At 51.9% G+C, this 25,144-nt stretch overlaps 1 protein-coding gene across 1 annotated transcript; it reads left to right on the top strand.

Moving 5' to 3' along the window:
- Positions 1 to 16,685: 16,685 nt before the first annotated feature.
- LOC144721732 (uncharacterized) lies at positions 16,686 to 23,709 on the top strand. The gene is made up of 3 exons (XM_078599610.1): positions 16,686 to 18,026; positions 20,510 to 20,634; positions 21,135 to 23,709. Exons 1-3 carry the CDS (start codon positions 16,926 to 16,928, stop codon positions 23,248 to 23,250), a joined length of 3,342 nt encoding a protein of 1,113 aa, XP_078455736.1. The 5' UTR covers positions 16,686 to 16,925; the 3' UTR covers positions 23,251 to 23,709.
- The last annotated feature ends 1,435 nt before the right edge of the window (positions 23,710 to 25,144 follow it).

Below are 25,144 nucleotides of genomic sequence, written 5' to 3'. Positions count from 1 at the left end.
TGACACAGCCAACGTCACCTGCCTTGCTCCCAGGCGGTTCCGTAACCGTGAAATCGCCCCGTCATTACGCGCTCCCGTGCAACGCGACGCTTACAATCAAAGCACTATTTTAGATTTTCTTCACCTACGTGACTTTACCGAAAGAACCAAACAGTATGGATCCTTGCAGTCACGAAAACTTCAAATTTAGAATGAAATAGCAAGAGTCATTTGAAGAGAGCGATTCTAAAAGCCGTCAAGTAAAGCGAGTACAGTACATTATTTAGAAAATACCAAGCACGGAAATATATGACTTTAAACACTAAAATAATCATGAATGAGAAAATGATGAGTGATTCTTTTGGTTTAAAGTGACCCTCGCCGCACTCTCTGTATTCATGGATGCAGGCTGCTGTCATTGTCAACTAACGCGCATTCGATTGAATTGGCATAGCCTAAGGTGACATTGTTCTACATTGTACATTACACCGGGATTTAAAGTCAGCAGTTGAATTGCTTCCAAACTGGAGTGAGTCTGGCGACATGCTCCCTTCTGTTTTAGTGACCTCGAGTCGTTTTGTTAACATTCCACTTTTCTGTGGCAAGGCACACGTCTAAACTAAAATATATATTATTTTACCAGGTAAGGCCCACTAAGCTATATAGGTATTTTTCAGAAGCGATCTGGCCACAAACGAAAGCTCAACGGAGAGGCTCGTCACGTGGACATGTGTAGCAGCCAAATCCTCTTAAGGCGCGATGTTGATTCTAAACGTGGAGGGGCAAATTGGAGGACCCGGAGAAAAACCAACGCGACCACGGGGAGAGAGACCATGCAACCTTCAAATATACGAGCATCAGGGTCGGGGTCGAACTCACGACCGCGTGCCCTGACCGAGTGACCGGCGCAGAACATTTATTCCCCACTCGAGCTGCTGCTGCTGCCGCTGCTGCTGACCACCACCACCACCACGTGTCACGGCCCACTGCGTGTGTTGGTGGACAGGGGCTGCCACCCTGATGTCGAGTTCTCGCACCACTGCTAGCGGAAGGGTCTCCACTTGAAGAAGCTCTGGAGAAGCCATCAAGGGTGGCCTACACTATCGCACTGGCCAGAGGTCTTGGCAGCGGCAGGGGAGTGCACACACCTTACCCCACCACACGCAAACTGTCCATCAACAACACTGTGATGTGCAAGCGAGATACAGTGACTCGTTATAAGCCAACGTGGAGATTAGCGTGGATAATAAAGTGATCTGGTTGATTGTTCACGATTGTCAGTTGGCTTTATTGTGACGGATGTGTGAACGGTGTGCATATTGTGAGGAACCTGCAGACGGCATAGCCAAAGTATGGTTCATTATTACCACAGTTATCGGTGCTTTACATTTTATTGTTTCAATTTTGAAAATGATTTATGGTATGACTGCTGAATATGCCTTGGGGGCCATACGAGCCCATTAAAGTGTATGTTTATTTGGCCGACACAAGCTGAGACTTTGAAGATCACTGCAGATCCAATCTAGACTGCCTGTCCACATCCGAACCCAGGATTCCGTTGCTGCTGCTGCTGCTTCTGCTGCTGCTGCTCGCTGACTCGTGCCAACTCTGCACTCTGACAAGGGCATTGCATCCCTAAGCCACGGAGCCATTTCCAATGTGTCTTTAAATATAGTAATTCAATCTAATGCATTCCCTTAGGCTCCCGTGAGCTGGAAAATTCATCAAGCATACAGACAGTCACGTATATCATAATGACAGGTTTATGCAATTGTGTATCTGCAACGTTGGGATGAAACAGCTGTTATAAAACAAACTATTTTTTTATTGCGCCGTTTTAAAACCAATTGCATCCCAATTGTGAAGACGCACGAAGTTGTGGTGCACTCCCGTGATCCCACGCTTTCTTGACGTAACAACTCGACATTTTCGTCACTAACAGTGTGTGGCCTTAAAAGTATAAACTAGGCACATGGAGAGACCAGAGAGATAGAGTCATTGTACCTCTCTGTGTGCTATGAATAAGGGCCAGTGCGCGAAATGTTGACTACCATATACTTTCTTTGTCCTTTTTAAGACCACGATGTTATTGACAGACGTGTTGAGATGTTCTGTTGTTTCTGCTTTGTGCAGCACTGCCAATGCTGCAGCAGCAGCAGCAATGGATTTGTTTCACGTGGTAGACCGTTCTCGGCGTCACGCGAAGATGCTCGCTGTGCACTGTGACTCCGCCGTGGAGTTGGACCCGATCTCGTGTGCGGAAACTGGAGCAGGGGTTGGCGACATGCAGCTTCGGAGTCGCGTGCGTGCGGCTCTTGAACGACTGCAGCTGAATTGCGGCTCTTGAAATACTGAGTTTCTTACCGAATTACACAACTTAAAATGCCTCTTCTTGTTGTGTTGGTTGCTGTGTTAAACTAGAGGCACCGCTAGCACTGCAGGACTATAAGAGACGGCGAGAGCTTGGGGAGGCATTCACGCAGCAGTGGATTGAACATGGCTGCGGCTGATGATGATGCTGATTCTAAGTCGCCCAACCTGCTGGACTGCAGGGTGGACTCATTCCTGTCTACGAGGACTTTTAGACATTGATATGCTGAGTCGACATTTGACCAGGATTTGAACTTACATTGCTTCCACTCGTGAGTCGAGCGCACTGCTAAGAGCCGCACAAACATGACGGAAAATAATGCAATACAATTTAACACGTAGGCTTTCGAATCCAATGCAACAACGAGAAGGAGAGCGTCAGTCCACTGCTGGATGACAGCCTTCCCAAGCCGCTACCATCATCTCTCGAAATCCTGCGATTTAGATCCACCTAGCAGCTGGCAGCACGTGAGACGATTCCATCGCTCCATCTCCACAGTGGACGCCGTTCCTTGGTCTCCGCTCAATAATTGTTCTTGACCAATTGAGTCAAGAATCTACAGCATTGAATGACACGCACAGTGTCACTTGTTGACTTCACCAATAGGAGCTAGATTTAGCAAGACTACAGCTGTGTGTGTGTGTGCACCCGTGGGGAGCGGTAGTGTAGTGGTTAGCCAACGTCAGTGACGATTATCTGAACCGATCATGTGCCTCCCCGAGGTCGATTCAGCCTCAAATGAGTTCCTGGTACGGTGTAGACAAATCGCCACTGGAGAGACAAAGGCGGCCGGGCGAGGTGCTGGCCACCCACCTCTTCGTGCGTCGTACCGGACTTCATAGGTGCTCGCTAACAGCACTTGCCCCAACAGTCTGTTGAGGCTACACGGGGAGGGATATTTATCTTTGACGTGAACCCGTTTCATCTTTATCTCGCTCTGACTAATACATACATCAGCCAGGCTGATGTACAAGCAAAATTATACTTGTATAAATCTCGTTGTAATGACGGCGCGGTAATGAGGTCTGCGCTGCGTGGTGGCGGAGGGGGTGGGGGCTATGGGGCTATCGACCCGGGTGTGTCCACACTTTAATGCGCCTCCTAAATCGCCCCTCCGCGCCCCCGCCCTCTCTCACCCCCCCCCCCCCAGCGCTGGGACTGTACGAGGAGCAGGAGGAGGAAGAGTAGGAAGAATATGAAGAAGTATCGATTGACAAATGGATGAACATGTCCCTGTCATAGGAACGTGGAATGTTCGACCACTGAAATAAAACCGCCAATGGTGATAAGCAACTTCCCAGTGTTTTACAGATGATAGGAACGTTTTTGTTTATGTGCCAGTGCTTCTGAGTGAACTACGCATGAGCAGTGAACACCAGTGCCTCACGTGACTAACGGTGCTAAAGTCGCGGGGCAAAATCAGCAACGGCCTCAAGGCACCAGCTGAGCCAGAGAGAGAGACCCTCGTCAACGCCGACGCACAGAAAAGGCGCGAGCCCTCCTCGTGCATGGCTCGTGTTTGTGCGTGTGCATGCGTGTGCGTGCGTGCGTGTGCGTGCATGCGTGTGCGTGCGTGCGTGTGCTTGTGCGTGCGTGTGCGTGTGTGTATTAAGCTTCTGTCGCACACCGTGGCGTAGGCAACCGTGATAGTGAGAGGTGCGGGGGAAGGACAACACACTAAAGACAAATAGCAGTTCTAAAGAAATGAGTTTTCGATTTGCATGGAGTAGCTGAGCGATATTTAATTCATCGGCGGTGTTGCTACAGAAACAAGCCGCAGGCATATGGAGAACGTCTCAGGAAGGGAAAACAGAAGGGCTGGCATAATTAAAAGGATATTCATTTGCATAACGATTCCATCCAATTAGCCCGACAATATATACACGTGTATTGTTGTTGAGGTTTTTTAAAGCCGTGAAATACCCACTGAGTTTAGAGACTTCCTGTGTTTGGATATTTGGGCAATTCCATTTGAATGGATGCGTTGTGCCTGCAAGGAAAGTTAAATAGCGGGAGACAACCCATGCATACGAGGGAATAATACACAAAAGTTCCGAAAACAATATGCATTAACGTGCAAAACATATCATACACATCTCTCCACATGTCTTACACAATGCACCATCTGCGAGTGCATCATTGCAGCAGCACTGATTCAGCACAAGCAAAGTGTGGACTGGTTTTGACACACGGTGTCTCATCAGCAGCAGCAGGCTTGCTGAACCCATGCTGATGAACTCGCTGATGCTCTTGGCAATGACCACGCTCTTTAAGATATGGATCCTATTATGCATCAAAAGTACATGGAGATGAGTTCACAATCCCAATTCTTAAACTGCCATCACCTGGGCACCTTGACCACACAGCCTGATTCCGAGATGAACAGATCACTGCCTACGTGATCCAGCAGCCCGTACCTCCAATGCACTGGGTGGCAGGTGTGACAACTCATGTCAAACACGTTGACGTTCAACACGGGAGCCTGTTGACTGAGAGGCAAACTAGATTTGAAGCTTTCGTGACTGCAAGGATTCAGACTCTTAGGTTTTTTTCGGTAAAGTCACGTAGGTAACGTACAGTAGGTAAAACATAATTATGTTTTTACCTACGTGGCTTTACCGAAAACAACCTAAAAGTATGATAGGCAAACTCCCTTGGTTAGCGCTTCTTAGAAATATGTTCAGCTGCGAGGCAGCGCTAACAACGATCATCATACTCGCAACGATTTAAACTCGCAACGCGCCTGCTCCACGCTGAGAGAGAACGACTCCGAGACGGAACACCTGCACGTATGGACATCGACATCTGTGAGCAAAGAGCTTCATAGCTCATCGGATTCCTCCAGTGTGAATACATTTTCTGATTCTGAGGCGCGAGGAGGAACCACAGACGAGAGAGGCGGCAGCCGCAGCTGGCAGTGTGGCTTCTCTAATGCCACGTGACGTTATAACAATTCAACTTAACGGTGGAATTGTATTTCACACGATCCCACGTGTTGGTAGGCCAACGAAGCCTGCGAATTTGCATGGATGCAAGTAATAACAAAGAGATAGTGCGCTACTCCGACCAATTAAGTTGTATTCACATAATTAATTCGATATATGTCTTTAGATATACTCACTTTTCAATTAAAATGTCTTGAGAGGGGGAGATAATAGTTAATGAGGCTTTGTAGATTCAGAGTAATGGGTAATAGCTGGAGACATATGATGCCTCTGGAGGTTGATGATATCTCTCAGCAACGCATTCATCAATGTGCAAATGTATCGACACCAACGCAAGATTCAAGGAGCAGAGGGTTTTGGTGAGCGCTTGCAGGAGAACGACGTGAATGACGCCAGGGTTTTATGTTAACGAGTCACGATATGAGATTAGTCGACCCCTGATGAAAGACTTTCTGATTTCAGCTGAAATTGCACGCTGCAACAGTGAAACAAGATGTAGTGGCGGCGGGCAAAGATAAGTTACTCAAACGTAGCGTCAGTTTCTTAGCGCGAGAGACCGCGCTCGCAAATTACAAGTGTGGGGATAGGAATCGGTGCAAGGGCGGGGGTGGAGGGGCGGGATGGAGGGACGGGGGGGCGGAGGGAGTTCTCTGGGCGGGGGGGGGGGATGGAGGGGCGGGGGGAGTTCTCTGGGCGGGGGGATGGAGGGGCGGGGTGGAGGGGCGGGGGTGGAGGGGCGGGGTGGAGGGACGGGGGGGCGGAGGGAGTTCTCTGGGCGGGGGGGGGGGTGTAGAGGGACGGGGGGCGGGGGGAGTTCTCTGGGCAGGGGGGGGGAGCGGGGGGAGTTCTCTGGGCGGGGTGGAGGTGCGGGGGAGGCGGGGGGAGTTCTATGGGCGGGGGCAGGAACGGGGGGGGGCGGAGGGAGTTCTCTGGGTGGGGGTGGAGGGGCGGGGAAGGTTGGAGGGGGAGGCGGAGATGAATTTCACTGAGAATTATGGATCGGCGGGGCCGATGGCTGCGTGATGATGATGATGGTGGTGGTGGCTGGGATTGGGCCGGCCTTGCTGTTCGATCCGCACGGACGCTTTGCAGGTGACTCACAAACCCCAATGGCGAGAGCGACCACCGAGACGGCATGGTCCCACGTGGCGTCTCGACTCGCATCGCCGACTGGGAGCTGGCCACGATATGGCAGTGCAGTTGCCGCTAGTTGTTTGCTTTTGGTTTATTTTGTTTGGCAAGGGTAAACCCCATTGGGCGACAAATGGCTCTTTTTTCCGATGTGGACCTGGCTAAACCATAGACACCCGCTTACTCCGGCAACAAGAATACGAAGACAAGCGAATGCACACACGAAGTGTACGCGGATCAAGTTCCGAACGGCGGGTCCGTGAATCCACCCGGCGCAGACAGCGCAGCGAACACAACGAGGCCGGGAGGGCGCATCCCGTACACAAAGCATCGCGTCCAAAAAGAAGCGGTGAAGATCCGTAAAATTGTACAAAAAAAATTATGTTACTCCACCTATTTGGGCCTTGCGAACCTCTTCTTCATACACACGGGGTTTCTATCGGCGGTTTTGAACAAGTGGTGAGCTTCCACATTGCTATGCCAGGGACCAGTCCATCCGTAAGATATCCACCGTCGACATCCCACTCCGTGGTGCAGCCTCACCAGGAGATGTCTATTTTACCGACCCCCAGAGGGATAATGGTGATGATGGGCTGGTGACCTAGTGGGGTGGGATTAAAACTGACATACGGCTGAGGGCCTTTGTTGAGCTACCAACTGAACTACATTTCAGCATACATAGCCACAGCTCGTGTTATTATAGCTAGCGACGTTCAAATATTAGCATAGTGACATCAGCAGTCGATGGATGACTCTTGAGGGTAATGCCCAAGGGTCTTTAAGGCCCAAAGTTGTGACAGATGGCACGCATTGGTAAACCCTGGCAGGAAAATACCGGCAGGGCAGAGGGAATTTAACGATGACGGCGATACAACCTGGTTACCCAGCCACCGATTATATTATATAGCCATGCACGTGTCTATGCATAGTGATTGTTCCATGAAGCATCACAACAGTACCGTGTGTGAGTGTGTGTGAGTGTGTGAGTGTGAGTGAATGTGTGTGTGTGAGTGTGTGTGAGTGTGTGAGTGTGTGTGAGTGTGTGTGAGTGTGTGAGTGTGTGTGAGTGTGTGTGAGTGTGAGTGAGTGTGAGTGAGTGTGTGTGAGTGTGTGAGTGTGTGTGAGCGTGTGTGAGCGTGTGTGAGTGTGTGTGAGTGTGTGTGAGTGTGTGAGTGTGTGTGTGTGAGTGTGTGAGTGAGTGTGTGAGTGTGTGTGAGTGTGTGTGAGTGAGTGTGTGAGTGTGTGTGTGTGAGTGTGTGAGTGTGTGTGAGTGTGTGAGTGTGTGTGAGTGTGTGAGTGAGTGTGTGAGTGTGTGTGAGTGTGTGAGTGTGTGTGAGTGTGTGTGTGAGTGTGTGAGTGTGTGTGAGTGTGTGTGAGTGTGAGTGTGTGAGTGTGTGTGAGTGTGTGTGAGTGTGTGAGTGTGTGTGAGTGTGTAAGTGTGTGTGAGTGTGTGTGAGTTTGTGTGTGTGAGTGTGTGTGAGTGTGTGTGAGTGTGTGTGAGTTTGTGTGTGTGAGTGTGTGAGCGTGTGTGAGTGTGTGAGTGTGTGTGTGTGAGTGTGTGAGTGAGTGTGTGAGTGTGTAAGTGTGTGTGAGTGTGTGTGAGTGAGTGTGTGTGAGTGTGTGAGTGAGTGTGTGAGTGTGTAAGTGTGTGTGAGTGTGTGTGTGTGAGTGTGTGTGAGTGTGTGTGAGTTTGTGTGTGTGAGTGTGTGTGAGTGTGTGTGAGTGTGTGTGAGTTTGTGTGTGTGAGTGTGTGAGCGTGTGTGAGTGTGTGAGTGTGAGTGTGTGTGTCACCGAGAGTGACCTTGACCTGCTTTCTGTCACTTGGCCCACCACACTCCGCTGGGGCTCATCGACTTGCCTCACTTCATCACTTCAGGCGAAGGCCGCACTATGAGTAAAACTTCTCACACTACTCACCTTCTTTTTTGTTGGGGCCCAAATTAGAAAACGTTAGCGGGTTTTTTCACATTTGTCTAGTTATAACCACAGGATCGACTACATTTGTGCCGCAATTGACATTTCTGGCCCTTCTAGACCGCCGTTAGAATTGACGTGTCCTTGTCTGTCGTCGATGGAGATTGGCGGAGCAGCGGTGAGCACCGTGGACTTTGACCCAAATGACCTGGATTCAACTCCCGCAACGTGGATAACATCAGCGGCCAAGTTGTATCATCTTACACCGTCTTGGCCACCTCCTGCATTGACTCGGGCTTAAATGGGCGCCTGGTACATTGTGCAAACATCAGCACTCGGGGAGACGAAGGCGGCGGTGCGTGGTGCGGGCGACATCAGCGTGACCTCAATAGGTGCTCGCTAACAGCACTCGGCTCTCTACCCTCTAATAAAGCTGAGCGGCGGATCTCTTTGGCTTGGCCTTGCTTTCATTTTATCAACGCATTTCAGAAGGCGGCTGTGCGTGGTGGGTGAAAACATTGGATGTGTGTGTGTTGTGCAGGGCGTGGTGGGCGGTGATGGGAGGCAGTGTGGACTTGGCCGGCGTGAGAGACGGTCAATATCGGCATCAAGCGAGAGAGGGAGAGAGGAGAAAGAAAATGCACCGCAGAGCGCTGGGCGCGTCGCATGCAGGGCACACGCACGGGCGGGCACCGCGCTCCGAGTGAAATGCAGCAGCAGCAGCGGCATCAGCACCACGAGCACGTGGTCGCCACTCTTGAGTCGGCTCAATGCGGCTTCGCTCACGTTGCCCCTTTTGAACCAGCGGGTCTGCAATTCCGCATTGCCATGGTGGTGGTGGTGGCGGAGTGGAGGGATGGAGGCCTTTCATAGCATGGCCACTGCAGACTTTACCCGCGCGCTGGTACTTATTTTATTGACCCTGGTGGCTTGAAGTCCTGACTGTGAGTCGAGCATGAGAACTGATAGTGAGTCGAGCATGAGTACTATCCACAGCTTACATCGCAGGATCGTGAGAGATGGCGACCGCTTGGAATGGCCTTCATTTAGCAGTGGAGTGATCATGGCTGATGAGTATGATGACGACTGCCCACGCTTTGCAGTATAAGCAGCCTAAACATGCAATGCACAACATGCAGCATGTTCCAAATATTAATTTGGCAGAAAGGCATTCAAGGTGAATGTACCACGCAGGTGTCAGCATCATTATTATTTTTGGCAATTTGCGTAACTGGATACGACTTGCTCATGGGGACTCAAACTAAACTCCATCCGGCTATAGCGCATTGCATATTTTGTCGTCGTATTTAAACAAAAATGCATAGACAGGATTTACATTCATCCGGAACTACTGAGTCGGCACGCTGATATTGTGGGTTCGGACCTGGGCCCCCAGAGTGTATCACCACACAGTGCACACGGCGGCTAGCGAGGCGCGCTAGTGCCGTGAATTCACAAGCAGTTGTTCACTCATCTCCACCGTAGTTGTCTCGACCACAAGGTGGTGCACTGTTCGCTGCTGCTGCTTCTGCGAGCGTTCGCAAATCGTCACCGACAGCGCAATCCCGAACGGCGATAGCGAGGCAAGCATCATTCAAACTGAGAAATGCATTTCAGAAGAAAGAAAAAAAAACTCCCAATTGATCATGAAAGGTTTCGTGCTCGCATATCGATCTTTCTTTAAACGTCAGCGAATGCTCCTTTTTGTTAGATTCATTTAATCTGGCGGAGTATTCAAAACAACTACTCAGGTTGAAGGCGAATTATTCCGCGGGCTCGCGTATACCCCCCCCCACCCCCCGTCCTGGTTACGACTCCACCCAACACTGAACGTTGACCCAACGTTGAGCGTGAATTTCAGCTGCACGTAATTCAACCCGTTTTACAGGCCAGTCGGACTTACTCTGGCAAATGTCCAGCTACGAATAAATCAAATGTTTTATTGTTACTGCCATGCCAGCGGCGTATGCCTCCGGCAGCGTGAGCAGCAACGCGACCCCTGAGTGGCGTCTTCTCCATCCGCGGCCCTCGTCCTGCCAGTCCCGAATGGATTCCTCGTCCGCTCGAGATGTCGAGACGTTGCTGCTACTGCTGCTGCTGCCCAGCTCAACACACTCGATGAGCATAGCGCCTGTGCTGTGCGGAAGGGCGATTGCACCGAAGCGTTGCCGGGTTTATTTGTAACTTGTGAATGTTGCGGATTTACTCTCCAACACACCGGTGGGCTGAAGTAGTCAACTAAATATTCGCTGCCAAGCTTGGTCGTGTTCATTCAGACGCTGTCTTTCCGACAAACCCGTTCTTCACCTGAGGACGGCTGCTTGCGTTGTGGCCGAAACGTCGTGAGAATTGTATTTTATTATGTTTTATATTTTTTATTTTATTATTTCCCTTCTACGTGACTTTACCGAAAGAACCAAGAAGATGAATCCCTGCAGTCACGAAAGCTTTAAATCGAAATTTAGTCAACTACATTATACACTACACTATACACTACACTATACACTACACACTAGTAACTAATTGGCGCGTTTTGTTGACGTGACAAACCTCCTTACTGGCTGTGTCGGGTGGTGGAGGGTTACGACACATTTATACTTCCGCGAATATTCCTGTCGCTACGTTAAGGGGACAGCGTTGTCGGCTGAGTGTTCGATTCATCGTGGCACGAGGCGCGTGCAGGACGCAAGAGCACACCGCGTGACGTGTCGCCGGGTTCCTCCCAAGAGATGATGGGACACCTCCACTGCCTCTCTGCTGTTTGTGACGGGCGCGGCGCTGTTGGCAGTGGCGCCCTAGAATCTGTGACGGGTAGCTCGTTAACACCTCGTTCCCTACATCGTAAATAGTAACAGTGCTGCGCTCATTCGACTCAATTTGAAGCACGGTTACGCATTTGCGTGAACGTGTGTACGTTGAACTTCTTTCGCGCCGTGCGTAGCCAACCGTGATAATAATCGGAGGTGCGGGCGGAAGGTTAACGAACTAAACAACACACAAGTCCACTGTGACAGGCATCGCACCACGGCGACTCGCCTAGATGGACGTGCCTCACTCATTGTTAAACCAATCGAGAGACAAAAAAAACCTAAGAATATGAATCCTTGCAGTCACGAAAGCTTCAAATCGAGAACAAAAATGGTGCTTTATCCCCCCTGGCGAGGCGAACCGATACGATGGCTGCGTTGCGATTGCGTGCGATGCCCGTGCCTACAGAAACGAATCAGACTTTTTGAAGCACTCCTTGCTTGCAATCGCTGCCTTTCGAGGACTGCTATTAAGTGCATTCCTCCCATGAAATATTCACAGTCGCCGTCACATGGCTCTCATTGCGGTTTGCGGTGGAGCAATGGCGCAGAGGTTAGTGTCCTTCGCCTCCCGACTTCCATTCCCGGTCACTGCGAACAGAAGTGGTGAGTGGTACCTCGCCACGCCAACTCCATGTCCTCCCCCCCTCCCACACAAACCCCCCCCCCACCCCTTCCACCCAAACTCCTTCACCAAAGCGCACTGCCCAGCCCGGTGAAGTATGGTCAAACAATCCCCGTGGCTGGCACGATAGCCGGGCGGTGGTGGCTATGCACGTGGCTGGTGGGTCACACGCAGATGGAGTTGTGAAACTCCCTTCTCGTCGGTGTCGAGGAGGCGCCACAACCCTGGCCCGTCAGCAGAAGGCCGTCCAGCAAGGTGGACTAATTGCCATCTGTTCCCATCTGTACGGGGATGGAGTGTTGCCAGCTGGCGCAAGGCGCGTGGTTTGTCCGTGGACTCCGGCTTCCTCCCCACGTGTTTACTAAACGTTACTCACCATTAATAGGCGGACAATGTCTACACATTAAAAACCCAATTGCAGGACCCTCTTGTACAGGAGCGCAGTACTATGCAGTACTATGACTCAGTGTGGCTCTCCCGGATAAATAATTATATGATTATTATATTCAAGTATTGTTATCATTACGTGGCTAAGCTTTCATCAGTGTATTAACAAGGACACAGTAATTTTTATAGATATAAACTATCCATATATATTTTTACTATTTTATATTGTAATATAAAGTGAGGAGGATGTCTGTTCAACAAAGCAACTGGGCCGCTGTTAAGTTTTTACGACAACATAGACGACAGTATCCTGTGCATGCAGCCAACGCCGATGGCATCGCGATGCAATTCCAGTGATTAAAAACTTTCGATGTCAAGTTGAAGCTTTGACTTGCGGCGCATTAGCGAGGCTGGCCGCTCTCGCCGACGATGACGCAACGGGGGTCTTTAACGTCTCGGTGACTGATAGCCAGAGCAGGCACCGAGAAGCGGTCCTGGAGCGAGGAATCCCACCGCCAAGTCCGCGCTGAGCGGTTCGCCACCGACGAGCGAGACTGACGAACAAAGACAAAGACCCCCACCCCCCACGTATAGCCTTAAACAGACTGTTGGGGCAAGTGCTGTTAGCGAGCACCTGTGAATGGCAACAAGGTACAGGTGGGGGTGGGTGGCCATCACCACGCCCGGTCGCCTTTGTCTCCCCAGTGGCGATGTTTACTACACAGCGCACCAGGTACTCATTTGAGGCTGAGTCGACCTCGGGATGGCCCAAGACCGGTTCAGATAATCGTCGCTGGTGTTGGTGGCCGTGAGCGGGAATTGAACTCGGGTTGCCGAGTTTGGTACACGAATCCACAGACATTTGTCAATCCACTGCTGGATGACGCCCTCTCTCACGCCGTGCGTGTGGGTCACGGGGTTGTTCGAGCAGCCATACTTCACCACGCTGGTGCACAGGTCCTTAGTGAGGAAGTCAGACCCAGGACAGGGTGCAGATATCACGAACACTATTACCGAGTGTAGCCAAACTCACGCGTCACAGTGCGCTAACCGCCGCGCCACCACTCCACACGTGTCTATAATCGTTTCAAATTCAGCGAAAATTGCCGTCTCGCAGTAACGAGCCTTGAATGCACTCCTCCCTGATCGCGGAACCCGAGCCAAGCGGTGGACATTCCACATTTTCATTCCGGGAGCCAGTCTACTCACCGAGTATTACCGCATGTATCGCCCCCGCAGTGATGATTGGCCTTAAGGGATGCGTGAGTCGTGAGCGTTGACCGCAGCGTCACCGACGCGGGGTTTGACCCCGGGACTGCCCCCTCCCGTCCCCATGCATTGCCTAGATCTGCAGAGAGGGTCGCTTTAAGCGATAGTCCACGATGCTGTTGGTGAATGTTCTTGGCGATGGCACGATCTGTGTGCTGATAACGCAAAGTCAGCACCTCCACCACCATCACGGGGCGTTGCTGCGGGGGCTGGGAGGGGAGGGGCCGCAGAACTGCACTCACGAATTTAATCACTCATTCGTTCGTTCATTCGCCGACTCAATCGCTCATTCATTCACCAACGAATTCTCTCATTCCTCCACCCACTCATTCGCTCATTGATTCACCCTAACAATTGCTAATGTATTATACACACTATCTCGGTTCAGTTATTCACTCATTTTATGATATACTACATAATTAATTGACCAACATTGTATAAGTATTTACATACGCACGTGTTAAATCATTAATTCCTTCGTTAACTCATTAATTCAGCCGCTATTTACTCATGCGCGTATTTTCTCACTCGTTCCCTCACTCATTCACTGGTTCATGTACTGACCCCCTCGACTTACTCACTCATTCACTCTTTCACCCACTTACTCATTCATTCACTCAGTCACTAATATAATAATGCATTCACATATTCGCACAATCTTTCCATTAGCTCATTCACTCCCTCATTAAGATAATCATTGATCGGCTCGTTCGCTCTCGCACAATAACTCATTCGCTCATGCATTCTTTCTTACTCATTCTCACCCACTTATTTGATCAAGCATTCACCTGCTCACTCATCCATTCATTCATTTCCTCATTCACTAAATATAATCACCCGTCCGCTCACTCGCTCATTCTATCGCCCATTTAGTCACAAACTCACTCATCCCCTCACCCATCCATTCACCCACGCACTGACCGACTCACCCTACTGCACCATCCATCCCTTCTCAATCACTGTCCCATGCACTCATTTGTTCACTCACCGACCAATTAATTCACCATTCCCCCCACCTTAAACATTCACTCACTCACCCGTTCACTCACCCGTTCCCTAACCCATTCATTCTCTCACTCAATCGCTCATCCATTCATTCCCTCACTCATCCACCCACTCGCGCCCATGCAGCCGCCTTGTCTACCCGCGATGCTGAATAATTGATGCGTTCGCTTCCAAGACAGTTATCTGGGCCAGCATATCTTCCATCGATCCACGTTTCATAAATAACCTTGCGCATAAATGAACTTCATAGCAACCAAAAACAACCACTACTTTTACAAGTTGTATGCATTGCTTAAAACGCCAGTTCAGAAGCACAAGTACGAATAGAGTACAGGGCCTCGCAAACTAATCCCACACTCAAGGGGACGCATCACGAATGAGTGCTAACCCGTCATGGCATTTCAAGTGAATCTAGAGCGATGTCCATTGCATGCTCTGTATTCAAATACATGTCCTCCCAGAATCACTTGCGGTATGAGCCAAACGCGATGCACTGAATAGATATAAACACGCAATAAACAAATAAAGATCCCCCGTATAGCCTTAACAGACTGCTGGGGCAAGTTCTGTTAGCGAGTAGCGCACGAGGGGGTGGGTGGCCAGCACCACGCCCGGGCGCCTTTGTCTCCCCAGCGACGATGTTTACACGTCACGCCCAGTCCTCATTTGAGGTTGAGTTGACCTAGGGGAGAACCAGGACCGGTTCAGATAATCGTCACCGGTGTTGGTGGCCTCGAGTTGATGTCGACTCGGGTCACACGGGGTTCGTAGCGCAGCGAAGCGCGACACTGCCGCCTCCTACACGAGGCGACTGCATGGGCACGAGTGGGTGGTTGAGTTAGAGAATGAATGGGTGAGTGGCTGAGTGAGAGAATGAATGGGTGGATGGATCAGTGAGAGGATGCATGGGTGGGTGGATGAGTGAGAGAATGAATGGGTGAGTGGATGAGTGAGAGAATTCATGGGTGGGTGGATGAGTGAGAGAATGAATGGGTGAGTGGTTGAGTGAGAGAATGCATGGGTGAGTGGTTGAGTGAGAGAATGAATGGGTGGGTGGGTGGATGAGTGAGAGAATGAATGGGTGAGTGGATGAGTGAGAGAATGCATGGGTGAGTGGTTGAGTGAGAGAATGAATGGGTGGGTGGGTGGATGAGTGAGAGAATGAATGGGTGAGTGGATGAGTGAGAGAATGCATGGGTGAGTGGTTGAGTGAGAGAATGAATGGGGTGGGTGGGTGGATGAGTGAGAGAATGAATGGGTGAGTGGTTGAGTGAGATAATGAATGAGTGGATGGATGAGTGAGAGAATGGATGGGTGGATGGATGAGTTAGAGAATGAAAGGGTGAGTGGTTGAGTGAGAGAATTCATGGGTGGATGGATGAGTGAGAAAATGGATGGGTGGGTAGATGAGTGAGAGAATGAACGGGTGAGTGGTTGAGTGAGAGAATGAATGGGTGGGTGGATGAGTGAGTGAGAGAATGAACGGGTGAATGGTTGAGTGAGATAATGAACGGGTGAGTGAATGAGTAGGTGCGTGAATGAGTATAAACACACACACACATACACTCACTGTCGCATAACGAATAAAACATAATTCATTTTAAAGCTGAATGTCTTAACCCCGAATATGATTTAACTCCCAAAGCCGTTTTGAATTCTTTGCGCGTTCAGATCGCATCGCATTATTTCCCACTTTGTCCATTCATTTCAACGCAAGACCACAGATCGCCTTCCCGAATCGTAATCCCTTCCCACAATGTACGACATTACAATTGTCTGCTTGCAACAACAAAAAACATGACCGCTCACGTTGCTCGGCGAGAATTAATCAGTCGTGACCATTCCACATTCCCATGGCGCGCACGGCGTTGGGGATGGGGGGGGTGAAGGGACTGCGGGAGGATAGAGGCATCCCGTTCCGTAGAACGATCACCACGTAACCAACAATATCCAACTCGCTGTTCGTATAATCCCGCGTGGCAAAATACGCGACTGCCGGTCACCTTCAACAAACAATGCGAGACCTCTCGGCACGGTCTGTGGTGCTCCGTGCGCGGCACACCCCTGCGGGCAGAGAGGAGCGACGGCTCCGGACTGAGAGCGAGTAAAGTGAGAGACGTGATGAGACGCTGTCGGGCGGTGAGGAGGGAGGGAGTGGGGGAGGCGGGGAGGGGGGAGGGAGGGAGGCGTAGCCGCGAACGCAGTTCCAGACGCGAATCCGCAATGTGGCCACGTGTGGCTTGCAGTCAGCTGACGCGTGATGCGACACGCGCTGCGCAATTGTGCTGCGTTCGGCACAAAGGCGCCTCCGTATTTAAGGAGCACCCGGCGGATGGAGAGATACAGCGGCCTGTTCGGGGCCGGCAACGGGCTACGATACCACCACCACCACAACAGCCACAGCATCAGCAGCAGCATCACCAGCAGCAGCAGACTCCAACAGCACCACCGTTCCTCCTCCTCGCACACCACCACCACCCACCACCGCCACCATGAGCTACACAGAGTCGAGCGTGAGCTCGTCCTACCGGCGCGCGTACGCCGACGCGTCCCGCGGCGGCAGCAAGCGACTGCTGAGCACCCCCTCCAGCGGGTTCCGCTCGCAGTCCTGGTGCCGGGGCAGCAGCGGCGGCGGCAGCGGCGGCGGCGGCTCCGGCTCCCTGGTGTCTCTGCAGAGGCGCCCCAACTACGCGAGCCTGTCGCACGGCTACAGCACCCCGGCGCTCAACTCGGCGGCGGACAGCCTCGACTTCATGAGCCAATCGAGCGTGTTCAGCGGGGACTTCAAGCACTCGCGCGTCAACGAGAAGCAGCTGCTGCAGGACCTCAACGACCGCTTCGCCGGCTACATCGAGAAGGTGCACGACCTGGAGCAGAAGAACAAGGAGCTAGAGACGGAGATCTCCGCCTACAGGCAGAAGCAGTCGGGTCCCGCGCGGGGCGGCGGCGTGAGCGACGTCTACGAGCAGGAGATCAAGGAGCTGCGGGAGCTGATCGAGCACATCAACGGCGAGAAGACGACCGTGCAGATCGAGCAGGAGCACCTGGACGAGGAGATCCAGCGCCTGCGCGAGAAGACCGACGACGAGGTGCGTCTGCGCAACGAGACGGAGGCGCTCATCAACGCGTTCAGGAAGAACGTGGACGACACGTCGCTGGTGCGCATGGAGATGGACAAGCGCACGCAGTCGCTGCTCGACGAGATCACCTTCCTCAAGAAGAACCACGAGGAGGAGGTGGACGAGCTGCTGGCGCAGATCCAGTCGTCCACGGTGTCGGTGGAGAGGAAGGACTTCGCGGTGCCCGAGATCACGGCGGCGCTGCGCGAGATCCGCGGGCAGCTCGAGGGGCAGTCGGCGCGCAACATCGAGACGGCCGAGGAGTGGTTCAAGGGGAAGTTCTCGCAGCTCACCGAGGCGGCCGAGCAGAACAACGACGCCATCCGCTCCGCCAAGGAGGAGATCACGGAGCACCGACGCAAGCTGCAGATGCGCTGCACGGAGCTGGACGCCTTGCGCGGCACCAAGGAGTCGCTGGAGAGGCAGCTGAGCGAGATGGAGGAGCGACACCAGGGCGACGTGGGCAACCTGCAGGTACCTGGGGGGGGCGGGGGGAGAGACGAGCCCCGCGGGCTCCACGTTCAGCCCCTCGACTCGCGGGGGGAGGACGGGGGACGCGCGGAGAGACGAGCCCCGCGGGCTCCACGTTCAGCCCCTCGACTCGCGGGGCGAGGTTCTCACGGTCCCGAGCGCCTGTTTCGCTTATCCGATGCGAATGTTTCAAAAAAAACGTTGGTCAGAGCGTCAGGTTGTCGATTGCTTTTGTGGGACGAATTGGCTATCCGGGAAGCGCAGGACCGGTTCAGATGATAGTTTGTCACTGGCAGGGAATCGAACTTGGCTCGCAGGATTCGTGACCCAGTCCGCTAAGACACTACACCTCGGCGTTTAACGCACGCACGCGCGCATACACACCACACACACCACACACACCACACACACCACACACACCACACACACTTCACACACCACACACCGCACACGCGCACACACACACGCGCGCAGCACACACACATACACTCCACACACACGCGCGCACACACCGCACACCCCACACAAACCGCACACACTTCACACACACACACGCGCACATACACCACACACACGTTCACTACACACACACACGCGCACACACACACACCACACACACGTTCACTACACACACACATACACTTCACACATACGCGCACACACACACCACACACGCACCACACACACACACGCGCGCGCCCCTTCACGCTGGCCGCAATGCCACTGCGCACGAAACGGCACAGCTCCTTCACAGGGTGCCGACCCTGCTCAACCCTTAATCTCGCCCTGGTGCCACTGGTGGAAATTCCGCATTATTATCCAATACATCGTAGGACAAGAGTCGACTTTCCAACAAAGTTGTACCGCACTTATATTTTATAGAACGCATCGTGAGATTGCCGCCTTCGCGAGTCGAGTCGTCGACTGCCAGCGCGACGAGTTTGTGACCGCTGGCGCAGCGTGTCGGGAACATTTCCACAAACTCCCGACCACTCAAACCCCGATGGATGCGGGGCGGGGGTGATTCCGCCTGTAAAAGTTGCGAGCGCACGACTTGGGGAGGGTTGTTCACGAGAATTGAGAGGAAATTTAGGGAGTGAAGCCAAACAGCCACGCGGCTCGCTCCAGCTGATCTCAGCGTCGTCACCACAGCGACCCGTGTCGCATAAGCCGCAAGTCGCAGTGCAAATCTGTAGGACGGCATAACAGGACGGACACGTGGCGGGGTGGGGGTGGACGGAGGGGGGAGCGGGGTGGGGGGGAGACTGCGGAAGAATACGGCGAGCGAGCGAGCGAGAGCGCCGCTTCCCCGCCGCGTGAATCCACGCGATGCCTTTGGAGACATCGATTGTGGGCTGTTTGAGTTGCTAATTGCTCAGCACACGGCGGCTCAGTTGCGCACGGGAGGCAGCGCAAGTCGATGGAGCCAACCTGGGCCCCATAAAGGGACTGCGCGCAGCCTAATGGCACATTAGCGAGATTTAGTGCACGGTCAGCGATTTGAAGAAGCACTTTTGCCAATGCATATTTACTTCTCAACGAAAATGCATCGGTTTATTTTCTTAACCGGCAGACGTTAATAGAAATGCTATGATGTACATTCAATGCAACATATATTTATATTCATCGCCGCAAGAATGCGAGTTCGATGCTGAACACGCGGTGCTCTCAATGCGGGGAAACCGTCCTCGGTGTGACGTCACTGGCGCTTGATTGGCTTAGTGACGCGTGACGTCACAACACAAGGTAATCCCATGTTCATTGACGTGACGATCTTAACCATTGCCATGGAAACATGTTGAGATTTAGCCATCTATTTGCCATCTATGACACAGTGTGCAATTAGTATTTCTTTTCAGTTTTGCTGTAAGTAGGAGCCACCGTGATAAGGACACATGAATGGGGGAAACCTTTATAACCCACATTGTCTTCATGGAAAAACTTGACCTTTCACTTTATATAATCTTCCCATAGTTAATGTAATGCAGCAATGAGCTAATTAATTCATTGCCTGTCAGCAATAGCCTTCACTTAGGGACAACGATCTCCCCTTCCGTGCCGGCCTTCATCGGTGCTACTCGCTACCAGCACTTGGCCCAACAGTCAGTGTGTGCGTGCGTGTGTGTGCGTGCGTGTGTGTGCGTGCGTGTGTGTGCGTGCATGTGTGTGCGTGCGTGTGTGTGCGTGCGTGTGCACGTGTGTGCATGGGAAGCGATGGTGTAATTGTCAGCGTGCTGCGCTACGAATCCGGCGACCCGAGTTTGAATCCCGCTCAAGGCCAACACCGGTGACGAATTATCTGAACCGGTCCTGGGCCTCCCCTAGGTCGACTCAGCCTCAAATTAGTACCTGGTGCGGTGTGTTCACATCGCCACTGGGGAGACAAAGGCATGTGCCGTGCCTGCCTTCATAGGTGCTACTCGCTACCAGCACTTGCCCGGACAGTCTGTTGAGACTACACGGGGGATCTTTGTCTTTGTCTGCAGGATGCAGCCCAGCAGCTGGAGAACGAACTGCGCAACACCAAGTGGGAGATGGCGCGCCACCTGCGCGAGTACCAGGACCTGCTCAATGTCAAGATGGCGCTTGACATCGAGATCGCAGCCTACAGGTGGGCACCACGTGGTAGACCCCCGCCATTGTCGACGACAATGACGACAGCAATTACAACAATGACGACAACAATTACAACAATGACGACAACGACAATGACGACTCACGTTCACAGATTTAACTGTGGGGGGGCTAGGAGGCAGTTTTGTAATGTAGATTATTTTATGAGGTAATTTTACTAAAGGGTACGTAACACAGACCCCTCTGCGTTAAAATCGCAAGCAGGAATTTATCATAGTTTGCATGCCAGAACTAAAAATTTCAGGCAATTTGTAGATATTGTAGATAGATCTGTCCTCAATTAAATGGTTATAATAAACCGATGGCCGCTCACTTTGTAAACAAATATTTTAAGCTGAATCAGTACAAAAACGTGCACATCAATGTGCCAGTAATAGCAACACGACTGGCAGATGCAACCGATTGACCCTTGCCCGGATTCATTTGCGTAAACCGCCGTGTCCTCGCCCTAACAACGAACGCCGTCGTCTCGCGCAGGAAACTCTTGGATGGGGAGGAAATTCGCTACAGCAGTGGCCCGCTGCCGACCCCGTCCAAGCCGCCCAAGGCCCCCTCGGCAAAGCCCAAGGCGGCCAAGGCCGAGAAGAAAGTGGTGAGCAAGAAGCCAGAGATCAAGGTGGAGAGCGAACCAATCAGTGCCCAGCTTGACACCGACCTGGAAGACCTCGCACAGGAAGAGGTGATGGAAGCAAAGGCAGCTCCAGTAGTCAGTGCCGAGAAGGACGAAGAGGAGGAGGAGGAAGAGAAGGAGGAAGAGGAAGCCGAGGCGGAGGAGGAAGAGGAAGAAGGAGCCGAGGCTGAAGAGGGAGAGGCTGAAGAGGAGGGGGAGGCAGACGAAGCTGAAGTTGAGGAGGCTGAGGCGGAGGAGGCAGAAGCTGAAGCAGCTGAAGACGAGGAAGAGGCCGAGGAAGAGGCTGAAGGCGAGGAGGCAGAGGAGGCTGGAGAAGTTGAAGAGGAAGCGATTGAACAGGCAGAAGCTGCAGAGGCTGAGGCCGAGGTAGAGGAAGAGGAAGCAGAGGCTGGAGAGGAGGAGGAGGAGGAGGAAGAAGCAGCAGAAGAAGAAGTTGAAGCTGAAACTAAAGAAGAAGTCGAGGCAGAGGCTGAAGAGGCTGGAGCTGAAGAAGAGGACGAAGCAGCTGAGGAAGAAGAGGCAGCAGAGGAGGAAGAGGCAGCAGAGGAAGAAGAAGTCACTTCAAAAAAGGCCAAAACACAAGAGGCTGAAGTTGAGGAAGAAGAGGTCGAAGCAGCAGAGGCCGAAGAGGCAGAGGCCGAAGCTGAGGAGGAGGAAGCTGGAGAAGAAGCTGGAGAGGAGGAAGTTGAAGCTGAATCCAAAGAGGAGGAAGCGGACGCTGAACAAGACGACACAGAAGCAGAGGAGGAGGTTAAAGAAGAAGAGGTCACCAAGTCAAAGGCTGAGGCAGCTGAGGCTGAAGCAGCAGAAGAAGAAACTGCCAAGTCAGAGGAGGAAGAAGCCAAAGATGAAGCCGAGGAGGAAGAAGTAGAGGAGGAGGCTGTTGAAGAAACTGAAGCAGCAACTGAAGAAGCTGAAACGAAGGAGGCCTCAGACGATGAGAAACCCGAGGAAGAGGTGAAAGAGGAAAAGGCCCCTGCTGCACCTGAAGCTAAGAAAGCCCCAGAGCCAAAAGCAGCTCCCAAAAAGAAGGCACCCGCAAAGGTCGAGTCGCCCACGTCTGAGCCAGAGGACGAACCAAAAGCAGAAGTTGTTGAGAAGAAAGTCAAAGCTGAAGCTCCAAAACCCAAGGCCAAACCTGCAGCTGCCAAGAAGGAAGCCAAGCCGGTGGTAAAGGAAGAGGAGGAATCCCCCACTGAGGAAGAACCCAAGACACCTGCTGCTAAGCCTGCCAAGGCCCCTGCCAAGCCCAAGCCCGCTCCCAAAGCAGAAGCAGAAGAGAAACCAGAACCAGCGAAACCCGCCCAGGCAAAGCCTGCGCCTGCTGCCGAGGAGGAAGAGGATGAGGAGGAGGATGAGGAAGAGGTGGAGGAGGAAGAGGAGGAGGAGGAGGAAGAGGAGGAGGAGGAAGTGAAACCTGAGGAAACCAAACCCGTCAAGGCAAAGCCCGCCCCGGCCAAAGAGGAGGAAGATGAACCCAAAGCCGCCAAACAGCCCCCCAAGCCCAAGGCGAAGCCCGCTGCTCCTAAAGAGGAGCCAGAAGACAAAGCAGAGCCGGCGAAGGAAAAACACTCTCCGGTCGAGGAGGCGAAGCCCATCAAAGAGGTCGCCAAGCCTGCAAAAGCGGCACCGGCCAAGGCTGCCAAAGAGCCAGAAGCGGCCGAGTCCAGAAAGATCGAGGTGAAAGTGAAGAAGGTGACGAAAAAGGTGGTGGAGGAGATCGAGCAGAGCACGCAGGAGCAGGAGGAGTCGTACGAGGAGATCATCGAGGAGACGATCGTCTCCACGAAGAAAGTGGAGAAGGCGGCGGCCCCGAGCAAGGAGCCCAAGAAGGCCGTCAAGGTGAAGGAGGCGCCCAAGGCTGTGGCCCAGGTCGAGGAGTACGAGGAGATCATCGAGGAGACGGTGGTGTCCACCACCAAGAAGCACGAGAAGGGCAAGGCCCCTGCCGATTCTAAGTGAGCCCCGGGAGAGGATTCGATGCCATTAGCTCATTTACTGAGCATTGTCCAAAAGTGCAATACCGAGCCATGACGACAACAACAACACAGAACCCAGACCATACCCTACGATAAGAGTCAAACACTTGCACTATTAAGTTTACTTTTTAATCTATTATGCTGCATTGATGTTTCTGCTCGTAATGCTTGCAGAGACCACCGTTACATTATGTGTTGTGCATGTAATACATTAAAAGTCAATTAATATTAAGAAAACAGAATGTTAAAGAGAAAAATCAACGTTAATATGATGGAATGAATATCATTGAACAGATCTGCATGAATGCAGACTTTTGGCAGAAACAGCATAAGGGCATTATTCAGCCAAAATAGCACACAGGAGGATCTATGGTGGTGCTATTCACTCTGCTGCTGGAGTAGGCCCTACTCACGCTTCCAATAAACCAAACGTGCCGCAGTATTATGTCTCCTGGTATTGCTTCGTTTCCTGTCTTGCTGCTGCTTTGTTTCGTCAATAAATATCATCATCCGAGGCTTGATGTGTGGGCTGCCGATACCCCGCGGGGAAACGTTGCCGGAGGCTCGGGGATTTAAGTTGGGTGGCCAATTTTCTCTCTCCATCACCCGAGCACCAATCCCTCCTTCTGACAAGTCACTCAGAGATTCTCGTCAAATGGCGCTCAAGCATTACCTACAAGAACCCCATTAGTCACTCTCATCGTTCATTAAATTCCACCCTTAGAGACAATCCCCCTCAGTCATATCATCATTCACTCTCATCATTCACTACATTCCACCCTTAGAGACAATCCCTACTCATTCACTCTCATCATTCACTAAATTCCACCCTTATGAGACAACCCCCTCAGTCATATCATCATTCACTCTTATCATTCACTAAATTCCACCCTGATGAGATAACCCCCCTCAGTCATATCATCATTCACTCTCATCATTCACTAAAGCTCACTCTCGTGAGAAAGTCCCGCGCTCACATAGAAGCCATTCCACCTCAGTCAAATCACTTGTCTGGGAATTCCCCAGTGCACTAACGGAGTCCAGCAAAGGGGTGGCACATTGCAGAGTGTCCGGCCAGGGTGAGATGGAGGTCCCGTGCCACTCTTCTGCTGGTGCCTGAACGGTGGAGGACGCGAGCGAGAAGACGCACGGAACGAACTCTCCGCGTGGACATCACATCGCACCACACGCACCGGTGCAACTCGAGGGGCCAGACTCACATCTAGATGATGGTCCTTGTCATCAAACCTTCAGCAAGAACTGTAACCATTGCCTCTATGATTCAAAACGCAGCCATTCGTCAGCAACGATGCAGCCAACGAAGTGCAGCCAACAATTTGAAGGAACCGCCACCTCCACGTGCACACAGCGTGAACAACATGCGCCATCTGCTATCAAGGGTTCACGGGCCTGTGGGAATGAAGCGCTTCAAATGTCAACAGTGTGACATTTACCTTGATTTTTTTTTTAATTAAAATAACAGCATCGATAATGACAGTCATATTTGTACAATATCACCAGGTACAATGGGCACCATTTGATGGAAAGTAAGTGAACAGATTCATCCTCGGCATGAGAATGTGGAATTACTACTGCTGGCTCTGGGACACGACTAGAAAAGATCATTATGGACACTGGCCTGGTTGGACTTTGTTACGTTGGCGCAAAGCGCAATTAACACAACACTCAACACATTCGTCAATTATACTGCGGCCTTAAAGGGAAAAATAAATAATCGCTGGCGTTTCGGGCAATGTCCCTTACATGACTTTGCAACAATAACTTCCTCAACCATCAAACTATCATCACACACTGAGTTTCGAGTTGCTGTAAAATCAATAGGTTGGGTTAAAACAAATAAACATCCTTTAAACAAA

The sequence above is a fragment of the Lampetra planeri genome, chromosome 12 (assembly GCF_965212315.1).
Source record: "Lampetra planeri chromosome 12, kcLamPlan1.2.h2, whole genome shotgun sequence".
NCBI classification, from domain to species: domain Eukaryota; kingdom Metazoa; phylum Chordata; class Hyperoartia; order Petromyzontiformes; family Petromyzontidae; genus Lampetra; species Lampetra planeri.
The sequence above is the reverse complement of the archived record's forward strand: the minus strand, read 5'-3'. Positions and strand labels throughout refer to the sequence as shown.